The sequence below is a fragment of the Cebus imitator genome, unplaced genomic scaffold (genome assembly GCF_001604975.1).
Source record: "Cebus imitator isolate Cc_AM_T3 unplaced genomic scaffold, Cebus_imitator-1.0 Scaffold311, whole genome shotgun sequence".
Lineage (NCBI taxonomy): Eukaryota > Metazoa > Chordata > Mammalia > Primates > Cebidae > Cebus > Cebus imitator.
The window spans coordinates 2,987,771-3,005,539 of NW_016107626.1; the positions used below are offsets into that span (position 1 = coordinate 2,987,771).

At 54.7% G+C, this 17,769-nt stretch overlaps 1 protein-coding gene across 1 annotated transcript in view; it reads left to right on the top strand.

Moving 5' to 3' along the window:
* The window catches only part of CDH4 (cadherin 4), a 673,674-nt gene that overhangs the window by 592,914 nt on the left and 62,991 nt on the right, over positions 1-17,769 (top strand). The window contains exon 7 of the mRNA XM_017503455.1: positions 14,575-14,747. Within this exon, the coding sequence (XP_017358944.1) occupies positions 14,575-14,747 (173 nt within the window). The remainder of the gene's footprint in view (positions 1-14,574; positions 14,748-17,769) is intronic.

The following is a 17,769-nucleotide window of genomic DNA, read 5'->3' on the forward strand; positions in this document are numbered from 1 at the left end:
TGGGCGCGTTTGTGTGGGTCTGTTCCTAGGTCTGTTGGTGTGTGTGTCTCTTGCCAGCACCGCAGGATTCCCGGAGCTTCACTGCCATCTTCACTGCCGGGTGGAGGGTGGCTTCATGGACTGCGTGAGGTGGTCACGCCCTGGCCTTCACCTGCCTCCCTCTGCCAGGGTGGGAACATGCACACAGCACTGCCCATGCTCAGCCCCCTCCTCAGCAGGCAGAGGTTCTGCCACACTGTCCATGACAGTGCCATGTGGCCACAGCATTGGGCATGGCTCTGGTGTGGCCCGAGTCAAGCCCCTTCCCACTGCCTCACACATCATGAGTGAAAGGAAAACAAGGAGGGCCCTGCCTCCTGGATGGGAAAGGTTGGCGACAGGGATCCATGCGTCTCCCCGCCATGACACTGTCACCGACAGTGTCCTTATTATCTACAGCTGTTAACACCTTAATATGTCATAATGTCATCATGCATTCTGGCTCAAAATATCAGTTCATTTTCCTGACTCCACCAAAGTAATTTTGTCAGCTCGAACCTCTCTTAATAAATACAAGATAGGCCAGGCGCAGCGGCTCATGCCTGTAATCCCAGCACTTTGGGAGGTCGAGGCAGCTGGATCACCTGAGTTTGGGAGTTCAAGACCAGCCTGACCAACATGGAGAAACCCCGTCTCTACTAAAAATACAAACTTAGCCAGGCATGGTGGCTAATGCCTGTAATCACGGCTACTTGGGAGGCTGAAGCAGGAGAATCACTTGAACCCAGGAGGGGGAGGTTGCGGTGAGCCGAGATCACACCATTGTACTCTAGCCTGGGCAACAAGAGTGAAACTCTGTCCCAATCAATCAGTCAATCAATCAATAAAAATAAATACAAGACAACTTTGAGAACCACCTGTGTTCCAGATTCCTCAGAGCAACAAGGTCCGCAGGGTCTGTGTCTGGTCCCACTGCTGGGCTGCCTGGTGGGCCCGCTCTTCCCTGAGGGCTGAGCTACACCTCGGATATGCCTATTTCTGAATTATCACAAATTCCAAATCAGCCACATCCAAACGACACAGTTTTCTAGCTGGGATAGGCCAACCACAGCTGTGCCTGAGATCTGGTTCCTGGACACTGGCCTGGGTGCAGGTGATTTATTAAGGACCTGCCTGCTCCCAGGAGATGTCTGGGAGGGAGGAGGAGGTGCAGGATGTCCTGACCAGCAGACCCACACCTCAGAAAGGCCCCAACCCAAGGCAAGGCTCCTGGGCTCTGTACTGCCCCAGCAGGTCCTCAGGAGGGGAAGAGCAGTCACTGAAAATGACAGCGACCACAAAGGGGTCTGTCCAGGTGGCATCCAGGCCCCTGCAGGGTCAACTGCAAGCCAAAGCTGGTTTCCCCTCCCCTGTGGGGTAATGGCCCCAGGCTGCCTTTCCCAAGGCCTCCTCCTGCGGGTTCCTGGCATTTATATCCACAGAAAGACTCCATGAAACCCACAGAGACCTGCGTTGAGAAACAGCCACCCCCTCTCCAGGGCAGAGAAGTGCCTAGGGGACCCTCTGGGCTGTCTGCCTGCAGATCAGTATGCAGTCCCCCCACCCCCAGGGTGCCTTTGGGTCTAAAATGCCGTGTTCTGTTCCTTTGAACTGGACCTTTTGAAAAGAGCAAGCAACAGATGAAAACTAGCTGCTGCTGCCCTGATCTGCAGCTCACGTGCCCGCCCAGCCTCAGCTGTCCACTCTGCCTGGGCCCAAGAACCGTGCTGGACGTGGGCTCCGCTGGCCTCCACCAACGATCCCTGCTTCTCTGCACCCAGGGACAGGGCCAGCAAGGAGTCTAGTGGGGTTCAGCGTGGGAAGGACCCGCCTTCCGCTGCAGATGAGGCCATGCAGTCGTCACAGAGACGCCGTCCGTATCTCTCGTCCACTGCTGGGTGCCAGGGACGATCTTAAGTTCACCACAGGAACCAGCTTGCCAAACACCACCACAGCCCCAGGAAATGCTACCTTTGTGTCCCCCACATACCACTGAGGAAGTGAAGGCACGGAACAGCAAAGACCCACCACAGCTGGCAGGGAAAGGCAGGGCTCAGAGGCCAGCGGGCTGCGCCCCCCACCCCCACCGCCAGCCACTGCAGACTGCCTCCGCTTCCCAGCCTGTGTGTCAGGAGCACCTTTGGCTGAAAGTCACAGAAAACTCAGCCACAGCGACTGGAGCCAGTGGAGGCTCGAGTGAGAGCTCAAGGTGTCGGGCCGAGGTCTGTGTGGTAGCCACTCCCTTCTCAGTTCTTACCACGTGGTCACGAGGTGGCTTCGGGGGGCCCCCAGCATCACACACACCATCGCACAGGAGGGAGGAGGGAGGGGTGGGGCGTAGCCTAGGCAGTTTCCTGCAGGAAGAAGTCCCAGGTGGGTGTGTTGTTCCGTGAATAAGGTGGACATCAGAGCTGGGTGCTGCGGAGGGCTCCGGGTGGGAATGCATGAACCCCACCCTCCAGAAGACCCTTGTCCAGTTGAGGAATCCAGAGATACAGCCGCCTCTCAGGGCACAGTCCTCACACCTGGGGAGAGGCAGGGAAGCACATGTCCAGGCCACTGTCAATGGGAAGAGCCCTTCCCTGCCCCCAGGCCCTGGCAAAGGCTGTGCCCTCAGCCCAGGGCACCGTCCCTCACCCTCTGCGCCAGCAGCTCATACCCACTTCACAGATGTCTGTCCCAGCCTCTCCCCCAGGGAGGCCCCTCCACACCCTGGACAACCTCCCTTGGCACCCGGGAAGTCACTCTGGTGGCTGTTGGTCTCCACTGCCGGGTTCAGTTCTGCGGCACAGAGACCCCATCCGCTTCCTCACCACTGCCTCAGCCTGACCTGGAAGCCAGCTCGCAAGCATCAGCAACACCTCAGATGTGTCCCAGTGCTGGTTCCTGGTGCCCCCAAGGTGTTCGGGGATTCATTCTGTGAGACGGGCAGGAGTCCATGGGACCTCCTGGGGGATCCTTGACAGACAGGTGGGGTCCACACAGGTGTAGAGGGAGGCAGATGTCAGCCAGGCCTGCAGTGAGGCCAGGCATCTCGCCTAGGGCAGGAGGGCAGTGGGCAGCCAACCTGGCACCTGTCCTTCAGGGTCCCCTGGACCCCTCACTCCCCGGTGACTGTTTTCTGCTGCTGTCCCTCACAGCCCCAGAGGGCGAACACTCAGGGCCCAGGAACTCACCAGGCTCTCGGCATTTTTCAAGCTGCCCAGGGAAAGAGACACCTCCGTATTGATGATTTTTTAACTAAAAAAGGCTCTAATTGGAGGGCGCTACTCCCTCTAACTCCTTGTAACTGTGTGGGGGCCTATATCATAAGTTTTGAAATTAATGTCATTTTAAAATATTAAAAAGCAGGGAAATCTACATGCTGCAAATGAAGTCAGAGAAACCTTCATCTATACAGCACCGAGCTCTTGCTTAAATAGATTATTCTATTAGTGGGCCCTGTTTATTTATTTATTTTATTTCTGTGCCGGTGGAAGTCCTCCTGAGGTTAATGCACAGATGGCACTAGATACTTGAAAGTCGTCTGAATATTAAGAATTTAAATCTCTAGCCTCAGTGATTTAAGCAGAAAGCCAATTATGGGGCTGAATTAGTTTTCAAATTAAACTGCAATTGAAGGCTTGTGAAATTAATCCTTTAAGGCGCATGGCAGCGTTGGTACATGAATTCCGAGAAAGAGCAGCCTCCGACGTCTCCCCCTTTACCTGTTAGCACGATTCATAAGGAGGTGGCCGGCATCTCCTGCGTGAAAGACAAGGCTGCCCTCAGCTGCAGCCAGGGAGGGGAAGCTGTCCCAGCTCGCTGCTTTGCTGATGGGGAAATATTCAGGTCTCTCTACTGGGGGAGGAAGAGGAGAAAGGGGCCTCCAGCGAGAGCCTTCGAAAGACAGCTTCCTTCTTGTTCTCAAAGCCCACGGGGCAAAAGAGCTCACCAGGGCACCTCAGGTTAGCACAGATGCCACTGGGTGACCATTCCTCAGCAGAGGGCACAGGTGAGGGACCACTGGTTACATCTTTCCTTCGGAGAGCCCAGTTTCTGCAGATTTACAGCCTCTGTGAAGTGGGGCCCCACAGGGCTCGCACTTGAGAACGGCCCAGATCCCGCATCGCTGGAGAAGCTTGAGGGTCAGTGGGGACACAGGAGTCCAGGTTCCCACCTTCCCAGACGCCGGAACCAGCCCTGCTCACAGCACAGACAGGAGGCCAGACGGACAGGGCTGCTCCGGGTGCAGAGGAGGAGCCGAGGCTCCCAGAGGTGAATCGAGGGTGCAGAGCTGCGAGGCTGGGAGGGCCTGCCCTCGTGCTGAGCCCGGCCTGGCCTCCAGAGTCACCCAGGTCACGGAAACTCCGGCGGGTGGAAAGAGGCCCTGTCTCCTCCCGGCCTTGCCAGAGGGGGTTTCCGGGCACTGCCTGCCTCAGCTTCAGCTTAGCCCCTGGGTGGGTGGACTACAGCCCCCCAGTTCATGTCCATCCAGAACTTCAGGATGTGACCTGACTTAAAAATAGTTCTCTGCAGACATTTTGTCAAGATGAGGCCAGTAGGGTGGGCCCTGAATCCAATGACCATTCTCCTAACAGAAGGACAAGACACAGGCTGGGCCCAGGATGGTGGAGGCAGAGGCTGGAGTGACACGGCCACAAGCCCAGGGACACCCAAGATGGACGGCACCCCCACCCTGGGAGCTGGAAGGGCCGGGCAGGGCTGCTGGCACTGCGCGCTGTGTGCTGGCGTGCCTCCCGGCCTCTGGAGCTGATGTGGCTGGACTTGTTGCTTCACACCGCCCGTCTGCAGTGCTCTGGCACAGCAGCCCCGGAGACCAATGCAGTGCCCTTTGGGTGTCACCCACCTCCCTCCCCATGCAGCCAGAAACCCCACCCATCAAACATCCCTGCCACTTGGAGCCTGTAGGGAACGCAGCGCATGCCCCCAGAAACTCAAGAAAACGCACTGCTGGGGAGGGCCATGTGACCCAGGACACGGAGGCCACGTCTGCTGATCCCAGGATCCTGGAGCGGCCGCTGTGGCTCAGGGACTCCAGACACGAGGGCCACATGGATCCAGTGAGGTCAGGGGGACGGCAGCTCCCTCTCCAGGACACACTCACTCACTCCCAGAACCAAGCCCTCCCAGCGAAGACGGCGTGGCCCCAGCCTGCTGGGCAGTCCGTCGAGGCAAACCCAATTGTCTCCACCCACATTCCCTCCTGTACCCACTGACAAAGAGCCCTGCTGAGTTCTCTGGGGCCTCCCAGGGCAAGGCCAAGCACACCAGTTGTCCTGTTGCCTTGACCCCTGGCCGGGGTCCCCCCTGGGGCTGCACAGTGGTGCTCTCCTCCTCCATCACCCACCCAGGCCCTGGCTTTCTGTCCGGTCCTCTGTGCAGCAGAGCTCCAGGGTTCCATGCCACCCCTGGAGGATGCTCTGCCTACATCCATCCCCAGTGGCTTCAAGGCAGCCTCGTCACTTTCAATCTGTGTGTGCCCAGACCTCATGCCCTGACACCTGCCTGGCCTCCCCCTGTGCTCCCACCCCTGCCCCAGGCCCCCAGCAGCTCTGCCAGGCTCCCCTCCCGGCCGTCCTGAATCCCACACTGCACCCAGCAGAAGGCAGTGAGCTAACTTCCTGGACTGGATAGTGTAGCTGGTGGACTGACTTCCCAAGACGGTTAGTGTAGGTGATGGACTGACTTCCCGGGATAGTTTGTATAAGTGACTGACTTCCTGGGCTGGTTAGTGTAGGTGATAAGCTGACTTCTCTAACTGGTTAGTGTATATGACAGCTGGCTTCCTGTCTGATTCATATAGATGATACCTGGCTTCCTGGCTGGTTTGTGTATGTAATGGGTTAATTTCCCGGCCTGCTTAGGGTAGATAACACCTGTCTTCCTTGCTGGCTAGTGTGGACAATGGGCTGGCTTCCTGGCTGGCTAGTGTGGGTGATCGCTCGATTCTTGGCTGGTTAGTGTATGTAATGGATCAGTTTTCTAGGCTGCTTACTGCAGGTGTGGTCAGAGTCCTATTTTTATATTTGGTCAAGTCATTGCTCATGTTTATATTGAACGTCTTAGTAACATCTGGGATCATACAGTACACTGTCACCACCAGGATCCTGGCACTGAGGTCACCAAGGGACAGAAGTTTCCTACCCAGAGGACCCTTGGTTGCCACGTAGTGGCCACACCACCCCCTGGCATGGGGGATTTTGTTTATGAGCTTCAGACACTGGGGTATACACAACATCGGTCTCAATGCTTGGCATACAGTGGATGTTCGGCGAGTATTTGTTCCAGGCTCCACTCTGCTCTCAGAAACGATGTCAGCTTAGACAGCTGGGGTTTTCCACACCTACGATTTTCTCCTTAGGATAAAGTCCTAGCAGTGGATTTGCTGAGTAGGCACAATTTGAAGGGTTTTGTGTATGCACAGCCAAACCACCTCCGAGAAGCTGAGGCAGCCCCCTCCCCCAAAAGCCATGGAGGGTACCAGCTGCCCTCTGTGTCATCGATATTAGGTGCCATCATTATTTCAAAGTGGCTTTTGCACATTTGGCATGTGGACAACGTCTTGCTTTCATTTCCTTGATCAATAATAAAGTTGGTTTTAAAAAGAAGGAGAAGCAGCAGAAAGCCCGTCTATGTTAAAGATGTAGGATCCTGCCCCTCTGGCAAGAGGGCTGCACCCCAGCATTCCAGCAGGTGTGTCGGGTGTGGCACTGTCGGGGCCGTCTGCACTGTGCCTTTGGATGTTTCCCAGTGGGCATGTGCTGGTTACTATGAGTGTGTGTTATTTCTGCATCCAGAAAAGAATTCTCAAAAGTGTGTGATTTGGCTTTATAAAGCAGATTCCTGAGTGTGACAAGAAGAAACAAAGGTAGACGCTTACGTGTAGCACGTTTTTGTAGTTAGCTGGAAAGCAACGAGCAGTTCTTGGTGCCACAGAGTGGGATCCTGAACCACCTCCCAAGGAGGGGCCCTGCCATCTGCCCTTTCCTGGGAAGGGGACGATGCAGATGGCTGGGATGGGTTCTTGAGAGCAGTGTCCATCCTCAGGGGGCAGCCAGTGTGGAGCCAGCCAGAGAGAGAGGGATGGAGGCTGCCTTCCAGGTGCACATGCACACACACCTGTTTCCAGAACACTCGCTCTGGGGGCACGCACGTTTGACTCTGAGCCTGGGATTTTGACGCCTTGCTCACCCTTCCTGAAACACTAACATCCTGGCGTTCCAGTCCAGGTGCTGTGTCAGAAGCAGGGGACCTCCCTTCAAAAAGCTTATGATATGCCGGGTGCGGTGGCTCACGCCTATAATCCCAACACTTTGGGAGTCTGAGGTGGGCGGATCACTTGAGCTCAGAAGTTCAAGACCAGACTGACCAACATGGAGAAACGCCGTCTCTACTAAAAATACAAAAATTTGTCGGGCATAGTGGTACACACCTGTGATCTCAGCTACTTGAGAAGCCGAGGCAGAAGAATCGCTTGAACCTGGGAGGTGAAGGCTGCAGTGAACCAAGATCATGCCGCTGCACTCCAGCCTGGGTGGCAGAGCAAAACTCTGTCAAAAAGAGAGAGAGAGAGAGAGAGAGAGAGAGCTTATGATAAAATTGAGCCCAAGTAAAGTGGGGGATTCCTGGGTGCTCATCACGTTTCCTCCTCCCCACAGGTCCTTCCTCCTGTGCCCTGGAGCTGGCCAACAGCTCTAAGTGCAGGATTTGCGTCCTGAGGCAGGAGATAGGCAGAGGAGGGCACCGTGGCACTGGTTTAAAGCCACTTCTGCCTTGAGTTAATGAAGAGCTAATGTGATAAGAGCCACTACGAGCTTCTAATGAGCAGTCCTTACCATGGGGGAGGGGTGTTAAACTAAGGCGACTCACAAGGAACGACGCACCTGCCACGGTGGGCTGAGTTCCGATGACTCGGGCCATCTCAGAATGTCCAGGCTCTTCTCTGTGAGGAAGACATTCTATTTTTGCAAAAACTCCACCAAATGGAAATGGGGATATTTTTGCCTGCATCAAATGTGAGGGGTACAATTATTTTTAACCAAAAAGCAGGCAGAGACTTGGACGCCTGATCAATGTCCGATTAGAGCTTGGTTAATGAGCATAAACTGCGGAAAGGATCTGCCCCTCAAGTCAGACAGGTGGAATTTCCGCGCTAGAGGACTCTGGGGTCTGGGCCAGGGCCACCAGCTCATCCCATGGTGGAGGTGTGAAGGGGGTTCATCCATGCCAGGACCCCTTCCTGGGGCAGCATCCTGGGGCTCTCTGTATTCCCTTTACAAGGACATGGGAATGCTGTAGATGGGAGGGAATTTAGTCCAAGAAGACACTTCACAGCCATCGGCCTGGGCAAGACCTCTGAGGAGTCAGAGGGAGGCAGCTGGGTTGGTTCTTGCCGCAGAGGCCCAGCTTCTAATGGGGCAGGGCTGAAAAGGGGTGAGAGGCACAGACAGCCTGGCAGGTGGGGACCCAGACAGCCCCACAGTATGCAGGGTCATAGGCGATGGGGGGAAGGACCAGCGCCTCAGCTCCCAAACTCACAATGGGCCATAACCCTGCTGTTGTCAGCCCTAAGGCAAACCAGGCGGGTGTCCCTCCATGCTGGCTGGGTGTCCCCTTCACACTGGGCGGGTGTCCCTCCATGCCAGGCAGGTGTCCCTCCATGCTGGGCAGGTGTCCCCACCACGCTGAACCCTCAGCCATGGCACCTGCAGCTCACAGGCTGAGGTGGACACACAAAGCCTCTAGACCTGTCAAGTGCCTTCAAGGAGCTCAATTTATTGAATGCAGGACTGACCTTTATTCTGAGACTATGACTTTCCTATGATTTTGGTGGCAAATACCATTTTCCTTTCATGAAACATTTGAGCTAGATGTATACTTTAAAGTCTTCCCTTGCTAGAACTAGAAGTTGGCAACCCTATATTGGTTCCTCTGTATTTTTAAAAACCAACATTGTCCCTGAAATTCAAAAACAGAGAGTGTACAGCAGGGGTCAGCAAACCACCAGCCAAACCCAGGCCAGCACCTGCTGCTGTGAATGGTTTGATGGGAACGCAGTCGGGCCCGTTGCTGGACGTATCCCCTCAGGCTGCTTCTGTGCAGGGTTGAGGAGCTGTGACAGAGAACGTGTGAGCAGCAAAGCCTCATACACGAGCCGTCCAGCCCTTTACAGAAAGTGCCTGCTGGACCCTGGAGGACCGTGCAGCTGGTTTATACAGTCATATTCCTTAGGTGTACCAGTATATTTCTCCTTTATATAAACATTATGTATATATGTATATATGTGTGTGTGTGTGTGTATATATATATATACATATATATATATACACACACACACACATATATATATACACACACACACATATATATATATATATATACAGGAGCTGTGAGTGTGTGTGTGTGTGTGTGTGTGTGTGTATGTGTGTGTGTACATATGAGAGACAGATGGAGCTTCTCATATCTTTCTGCATTTCCAAGGTACCCTCTAGAATCATTTTCTTCTTCCTGAAAAACACCTTAGTATTTCCTTTAGTGCGGGTCTCCAGACGAAATTTTTTTGTTTTATCTAAATGTATCTGTGTTTCACTTTTATTTTAGAAAGTTTTTTTCACTGAATAATGAACTCCAGGGTCTTCGTGAATTCCTTGTATTCCATTGTTTTCCAGCTTCCATCATTCCTATTGAGAAGTCAGCTTGAGGTATTCTCATTGCTACACTGAAAGTTTTATGCCCATTGAAAAATCTCTAGTTGCTTAAGAATTTATATCCTTGGCTTTGGCTTTTAGCGGTTTTCCTGTCACATGACTGGCCGTGAATTTTTTTTTTTTATTTATCATGCTCAGGGCTTACAGTGTTTCTTGAGGCTGTGGCTTGATAATTTTTACTGGTTTTGGAAACTTTCCAAACTATTTTCTCTTCAGATGTTGCTCCTGTTTTTTCTTTCCCATTGGTCCCTCTGGACTCCAATTCCACATCTGATGAACCCCTCAAAGCCTCATGGGTTCCCTAGCCCTATGCTGCATCGCTTTGGTCTGGACAATTTCTTCTGCTATATCTTCCAATTCATTCACTCTCTGTTTAGTCATATTAATCTACTATTAATCTAAGTTCTTAATCTCAGCTATTTTCCAAAGAGAGCTTTCTCATTCTATTTTTTGAGTAATATCTAGTCCTCTGACAAAATTTTCTATCTGTGATCCTTTAATGCCTCAAACATATTAAACTAAGGTCTTTTTGTTTTTTCAGTCAGCCTCTGTTTACTCTGTGATCTGACTCTCCTCTGGGTCTGTTTAGTGTCTGTTGCTTTCAGTCAGGTTTTGTCTCCTTGTACGCCTAGTTAATCCAATGCAGTCCATGGTGTATGAAGAACTGTAGAGATCATTGGAGGCTATGTGGGATGTCATCTCTCTCCATGAACAATTTCTTTTTGCTGCTAGTAGGAGACACTAACAATCACAGACAACCATAACCTAAGGTACTGTAATTAGCTCTGTGCTCTGTTAGGGCGGTTTCTTCCCAGTTCACCCTCACTCCTAGGCTGCTGCACTTTAAGGTTTTCCTCTTAGGAAAATACAGAGGAAAGCCAGCACAGAGGCAGGGGGACGTCTCTTTAGAGGGTGCAGGCTCCATCTCCTCATCTGCAGAGGGAAGTAGGGTTGGGACCAGGCTTGTTGTGCTCTAAAGCAGTGGGGACACCATGAGGGGGGCAAGGATCATCAGGATAGGGTCCCCAGTTCCAGAGGCTGATGGTCACCAGGTTGCAGCCCCTCCCACCCATTTGCTTACTGCATAAATACATGTATTTTGTTGAACTATAATTCACATACCATACAGACTGCTCTTTAGTGCTCAATTCCATGGTTTTTTTAGTATGTTCACAAAGTTGTGCAACTCCCACCAGAATCTAATTCTGCTGGGCTAGAGGGCAGACCAGGATGCTTCCTCTTTGACAAGCCGTCAGCCCAGCGTTTGATTCCCGTGCCCGTAAATCTGTTGAAAGCCCTTCAGCATGGCCATAGCCAGTTTTAGAAGCCGCAAATGCCCTAAGACAAAAGATGGCCCAGGTGCCGGGCTCCCTTTTCATCGGTCCCACACATCCTGGCACGTGGTAGCTCGCTGGTGCTTTCACGCAGATGTTTTAGATCTCTATTTTGTCCAGCTTTTCTAGTTTTCCTTGGGAGGAATATTAGTTTAAAACGACATTGTCCACCATTTTCTAAAAACGGGATTTCCTGGGTTTCTTTTAAATAACTAGTGACTCTGGGGAAATTCTGTTGATAATTACATTCATTAAAGTTGGGTTTATACACAACTCTTTGGAAATGTATCCATCTCGTGAAGTAAAGCAGGTCTATTTGGAGATGCTTTTTCTTATGGCCTTTAAAAAAACACAAGCTCTCAATGTGTTCCCTGGAAGACACTTAACAAAGATGTGTTGAGTGAAGGAGCCAGTATCTTAGTGGATGGTCCCTGCTTGCAACATCTTCTTGGTCTGATCACAACCAAATTGTCTAAAAATCCAGTGAATGAATGCGCCGCCTTCTTCTCCACCCCCGCCTCCCGGGACTCCTGACTACCCACAGTCTATTTTCTATGCAGGTCTTAACAGAGATAACTGCGCACCTCACTCCCCTGATGAAAACACAGAACTGGCTTCCCTGTGATCGTAGAAGAAAGTCCACCGTCCTCACCATGGGCCCAGCCCACCCCTCACCCCTCACCCCGTCACACGCTCCTTCCCCTCTTTGTTCCTCAAACCTGCAGAGTTCTTCCCTGCCCAGGCCTCCGCCCCTCTGCCCAGAGTCCTCCTTCTTGCCTCACTCCCTCACCGCTGAGAGGCCTTTCCGCTTCCTCTGCCATTGGCCTCTCAGCAGCTCCCCTCCGTAGCGGTCCGTGCATGCATATCGTATTCCCGCAAAGCATTCATCACCGCCAACAGGTTTACCTTATTTACCGGTTTGTTTCGTCTCCCTCACCAACACTTAAGGAGTAGGCACCGTGTGTGTCTGATTGCTCTCATTGCTGTACGTAAGCGCAGCACACGATGTCTGGCACATAGCAACTGCTTAGTCACTAATCGTAGAGTGACTATAAAACAATGAAATATTATTCAGCCATGAAAAGGAATGAACCATGAAAACATTAGGTTAGCTCTAAAAAGCCAGACACAAAAGGCCACATATTGTATGATTCCATTTACATGAAGTGTTCAGAAGAGGCCAATCATGGAGACAGGACGTGGATGAATGGTTGCCAGTGTCTGGAGAAGCAGAAGGAGGAGTGACTGCGGACGGGCGGGGATGGATTTGTTTTCGGAATGATGAAAATGTCCTGGAATTCGATGCCGGTGGTAGCTGCACAACTTTGTGAATATACTATTGAAAAAAGGCCACTGAGTTGAGCACTTTAAAGTACAACCTGCATGGGGTGTGAATTACAGTTCAGTAAAATACATGTATGTATGCAGTAAGCAAGTGTGGGGGAGGGGCCGCGACCTGGTGACCATCAGCCTCTGGAACTGGGGACGCTGCCCCGATGATCCTCGCCCCCCAGCATGGTCCCGACTGCAGAGGAGGAGATGGAGACCGTGCCCTCTAAAGAGACGCCCCCCTGCCTCTGCTTGCTCTTCCGTGTTTTCACAAAACATGTCTGCTTTGAGAATCTCGCATTCTTCCAGCAGAAGCTGAACGCTGAAGCACACCCCTAGCAGACACACCCGAGGGCCCCTGCATCCCACCTGGGCTTGTCCTGCCTGGTGGAAGGCCAGATTTGGGGTCTTCCCTGCCAGGCTGCAGAGAGAGGGTGAGGTGGGAGAGGGGTGGAGGGAGAATGCTCCCTGCCTGCTCTGGGGTCCTGGAAATAAGAAGTAGCTTCGGGCTCCTTGCAGACCCTGCGTCCTGAGCATAAGGCCGCCCCACACCCTGGGTGTCTGGGACAGTTGGCAAAAGTCCAGCAGGGCATCTGTGTGCCAAGCTGTAGGGACAGCACGGACCCAGCCCCACCCTTGTGGCAGCTGTGATCCCACAGAGGACACAGGCATTAAGCAGACTCACAGCTGTTCCAGTGCAGTTTAGATGAGGATGCACAGGGCCTCATGACTCAGTCTGGAGGGCCAGGAAGGGGCTTTGGGGAGGAGGAGGTGGCCAGGTGGAGGAGGGGGAAGAACGTTCCAGACACAGAACAGATTGTGCAAGATCCCAGGGCTGGCGTGGCGAGAGTCCTTCATCTCACACACACAGGAACAAGCACCTCCGGTCTCTCTGGGACCCCCACAGGACCGGCAGCCCCATCAGCCAGGGGAGGCGCCGTGCGGGCAGAGGCCACACCATCCCCGGGGCCCAGCAGGGTGGCAGCAGCTCTCCTCTGAGCATGAACGCGGCAGGGCCCCGGGTACTGGAGCTCCCAGGTTCTGGGCATCTCAGTCAGCCACCAGGGTGGAGCAGACACGTGTGCAGAGCCCCGCCAGGAACCCCAGAACATGGCGGCCAGAGTCCAGCCCCAGGACTTCCAGGTGGGAGCGTCTACCACGCCAGCGTCAGGAGACAGCAGTTAGGAGCTGAGGAGCGGGGCCCCCACCGGCACAGCGCTAGCACAGTAGGTGCTCAGTAATCAGCGACTGCAGCCCCCACTCACCTCTGCCCCCAACAGAGGTTCACCCTCACACCTGGGAAGGGTTGGGATGTGCTGATCCAATCCCTCCCCAAGGCAGGAAAGGCTGCGCGGCCAAAGGAAAGCCAAGTGTCCTTCTCAAGAAGTGGACACTGGGCCCTACAGTGTTCACGACAGACCTCAGCCCCCGTGTGCACATGGGGTAACAGGCATCGAGCTGAGGGAGCGCATGGGCAGCTCACCCAGCCTGTTCGGGTCCACCTCGGCTCTGAAATGCAGACGGCCCCCGGTCCCATGGCTCACCAGACGCACTCCATCTACCTGTGTCCCATACACACAGCCCTGCTCAGGGGTCCCTGATTGGTTTGTTTGCCACTGTATGCTCTGCAGGTGTTTAGTATACAGCTTCTGTGTGCCCAGACCCATGCCAGGTCCTGCTGCAGTGCCTCTGAGTCCCTCCCTTTAAGCCCAGCCACGCTGGGCCCCGCGCAGGACTGGAGATGCCTTGTGAATGACCGATTGTGGGGGCCTGAGGCTGCCTGGCCCCAGGCCTGGTCTGCTGTCCTGTGCTCTGGAAGCTTAAGAAGTCCTTCCTTCTCTGGGGCCCAGTCTTTCCCCAGCTGAGAAAGGAAGAGGTCAGAGCAGATGACCTCAAAGGAACCTTGAGCTCTAGAAGAAGGTTCTAGAAACTCGAATACCCAGAGCCCTGCAGCAATCATGCACAGATTCTAGAGCCCCGTGACTCTACAAGGGGGTGATCTCCAATCCTGCATGGCAGAGGTGGCAGGTGCACTAACACCAGCTCTGGGCACAGAGGAAGGGGACCCCACTACACCAGATTCGCAGAGAGCTCTGCCGCCGAGGGGGCTTTGCCCGGGTGTGCACGGGGGCAGCAGCCTGTGTGGCAGGCCGTCTCCATCTGAGCTGCTGTCTCTGTTCCAGGCACCTACGTGATGACCGTCACGGCCAACGATGCTGACGACAGCACCACGGCCAACGGGATGGTGCGGTACCGGATATTGACACAGACCCCGCAGAGCCCGTCCCAGAACATGTTCACCATCAACAGTGAGACCGGAGACATTGTCACGGTGGCGGCTGGCCTGGACCGAGAGGTGAGGCGGGAAGGGGTCTGCATGCCGGCGGTGAGCTCCTGGTTCCCCCAGGACACACACGGGAGCTGCTGGAGGCTCTCCAGTGGCGCAGCCAGGGGTGATCCGAAGCCTCCCCCAGGTCTCTCTCTTGCCATGGGAGATATTTGGCAAAGCAGGCTCCAGAGCTCTCACCACCAGCTGCTACGGGCGAGTCCTTGTGAGATTTCCAGGACAGGCCCTGCTGGCAAGTGCAGCCACGTGTGGAAGGCTCAGAAAAGCAGGGACCGGCCCCTGGGTCTCCAGGTCCAGCCACAGTGGTACTCGGGGTGTGGGGTGCTCTGATGGCCCCTCTCAGGACCTAAACACACACGCCTGCCTTGAAACCCACCCCTTCTGGGCCTGGCACCTTAGAGGAGGCCCACCCAACGCACCCAGGCTGCAGCGGCCTGACTGTGACAAAGGGGGCACAGAGCAGCAACACCTCACACAGCCCGAAAGCATCACAGCCAAACGTTTGGGCCGCTGGTGGGTGCTGGGTTCCATCCACTGCCCGCTCCTGCACTGTCCTGTGGCCCCACAGGCTTTGTGACAGAGGCCTCCCTCCGCCCCACTGTCTCAGGCGCCCACCCCACTCAGAGACAGACCCCAGAGGGAGGCCCTGGGCAGAGGTGAGGCCAGGGGTCTGCTACTGCTCTGAAACCCGCCAAGTGCAGGGGCCACTCCAGGACTGGGCTGTGTGTCCCTGAAGATTTGCCACCAGCTCCGGGCACCAGCAGTACCCCACCAGCGGCACCTTGAGTTCCCAGGCGCCCAGGACAGGGCTTCGCCTCCCTCCTCCCACCCCCAGGCCTCACTGTCTGGCCTGCTTGCACTGTGACCACAGAGGCCAGCGTCATTCCAGGTGCAATTTACCCCAGGGCCTCCCTCTGGGGTCTGTCTCTGAGTGGGGTGGGCACCTGAGACAGTGGGGCGGAGGGAGGCCTCTGTCACAAAGCCTGTGGGGCCACAGGACAGTGCAGGAGCGGGCAGTGGATGGTCTTTACCTCTGCCTTTCAAATTAGAACACAAAGGGGTTTTCTTGGGAATTCCTGAATTGTAACGGGGTGGTGCTCAGGGTAACACATGGGGGCAGAGACGCCACATGGGAGGTAACTCTCAGCAGCCGTGTGACTTGGGGGAAAGGCCAGGCAGACCCCCGGGTGAGCACAGACAGAGAGCATTTTCAGCCCCAGCTGCGGTGCCTTTCATCTGTGAGATGGGAGGATGATGACAGCCTCGGGCTCCGAGGATCAGAGATGGGGTGAGGGCTGGCACGGTCGGCACAGGCTGGGATTTTCAATGCAGGATTTACACAAACATTCTTAGAGTGATGTCGGCCAAAATGGGCAGGGCTCCAGATGAGCTGCGGTCAGTCCCAGCACCTTCACCCCAGGACTGCAGGGTCCATGGAGGCCCCGCCACCCTCCAGTGGCCATGAACGAGTGCCCACTCCGCTCAGAGAAGGCTCTGCAGAGGAGCTGCCCAGCCCTGGCTCTGCCATTCAGCTGGAGAGGTGATCCCACGGCCATGACCAGGTCAGGAGGGCTGTCAGCGAGGCCCACGCAGATGTGAGGAACCAGACACTGTCCCCCATCTCCTCTGTAGCCTGGGGTCCCCACCTGCCCTGGGGAGAGAGGGCAGCCCCCGTGTGCCCCCTACACACCCGTGAGAAACACGTTTCAACAGGCTGGCACCTCTCCCAGGTGTTTCCACAGCTTTGGCAGAGCAGGAGGTCTGACCGGGGTGCGTGTGTGTAAGCCCTTGCCCACACACTCCATTCACACACACACTCCCACACACACACTCCTGCACACTGACACACTCCTGCACACTGACACACTCCTGCACACACACACTCCCACACACTGACACACACACATTCACACATTTTGCACACACACACTCCCACATTCACACACACTCCCCACACACTGACACTCCCTGACAGACACACTGACACACTCCCACACACTCACACTCCTGCACACATACACACTCCTACACACTGACACACACACACTCCTGCACACACACACTCCTACATACGACACTCCCGCACACACACACTTCCACACACACACTCCTGCACACACACCCCTACACACTGACACTCCCACACACACACTTCCACACACACACTCCTGCACACACACACCTACACACTGACACTCCCACACACACTCCTGCACACACACCTACACACTGACACTCCACACACACACCCCTACACACTGACACTCCCCCACACACACTCCTTCACACACATCTACACACACTCCCACACACACTCCTGCACACACACACACCCCTACACAGACTCCCACACACACACCTGCACACACACACCTACACACTGACACTCCCACACACACTCCACACACACCCCTACACACTCACACACACACACTCCTACACACTGACACTCCCACACACACTCCTGCACACACACACCTACACACTGACACTCCCACACACACTCCACACACACACCCCTACACTGACACTCCCACACACACACTTCCACACACACACTCCTGCACACACACACCTACACACTGACACTCCCACACACACTCCTGCACACACACACACCTACACACTGACACTCCACACACACACCCCTACACACTGATACTCCCACACACACACTCCTGTACACACACCTACACACTGACACTCCCATACACACTCCTGCACACACACACCTACACACTGACACTCCCACACACACTCCACACACACCCCTACACACTCTCACACACACACTCCTACACACTGACACTCCCCCACACACACACTCCTGCACACACACACTCCTACACACTGACACTCCCACACACTCACACTCCTGCACACTCTCACACACAATGCTCCAGAGATATAGATGGGATGGGCAGCTGTCGCTGTGTCCAAGGGGAGAGCAGGATGGCAGAGCAAGGGTCAGGCCCATGGGCACCAGCACCTCCGGGATGGCCCCTGGCAGAAGCCGGGCAGGGCTTACCCA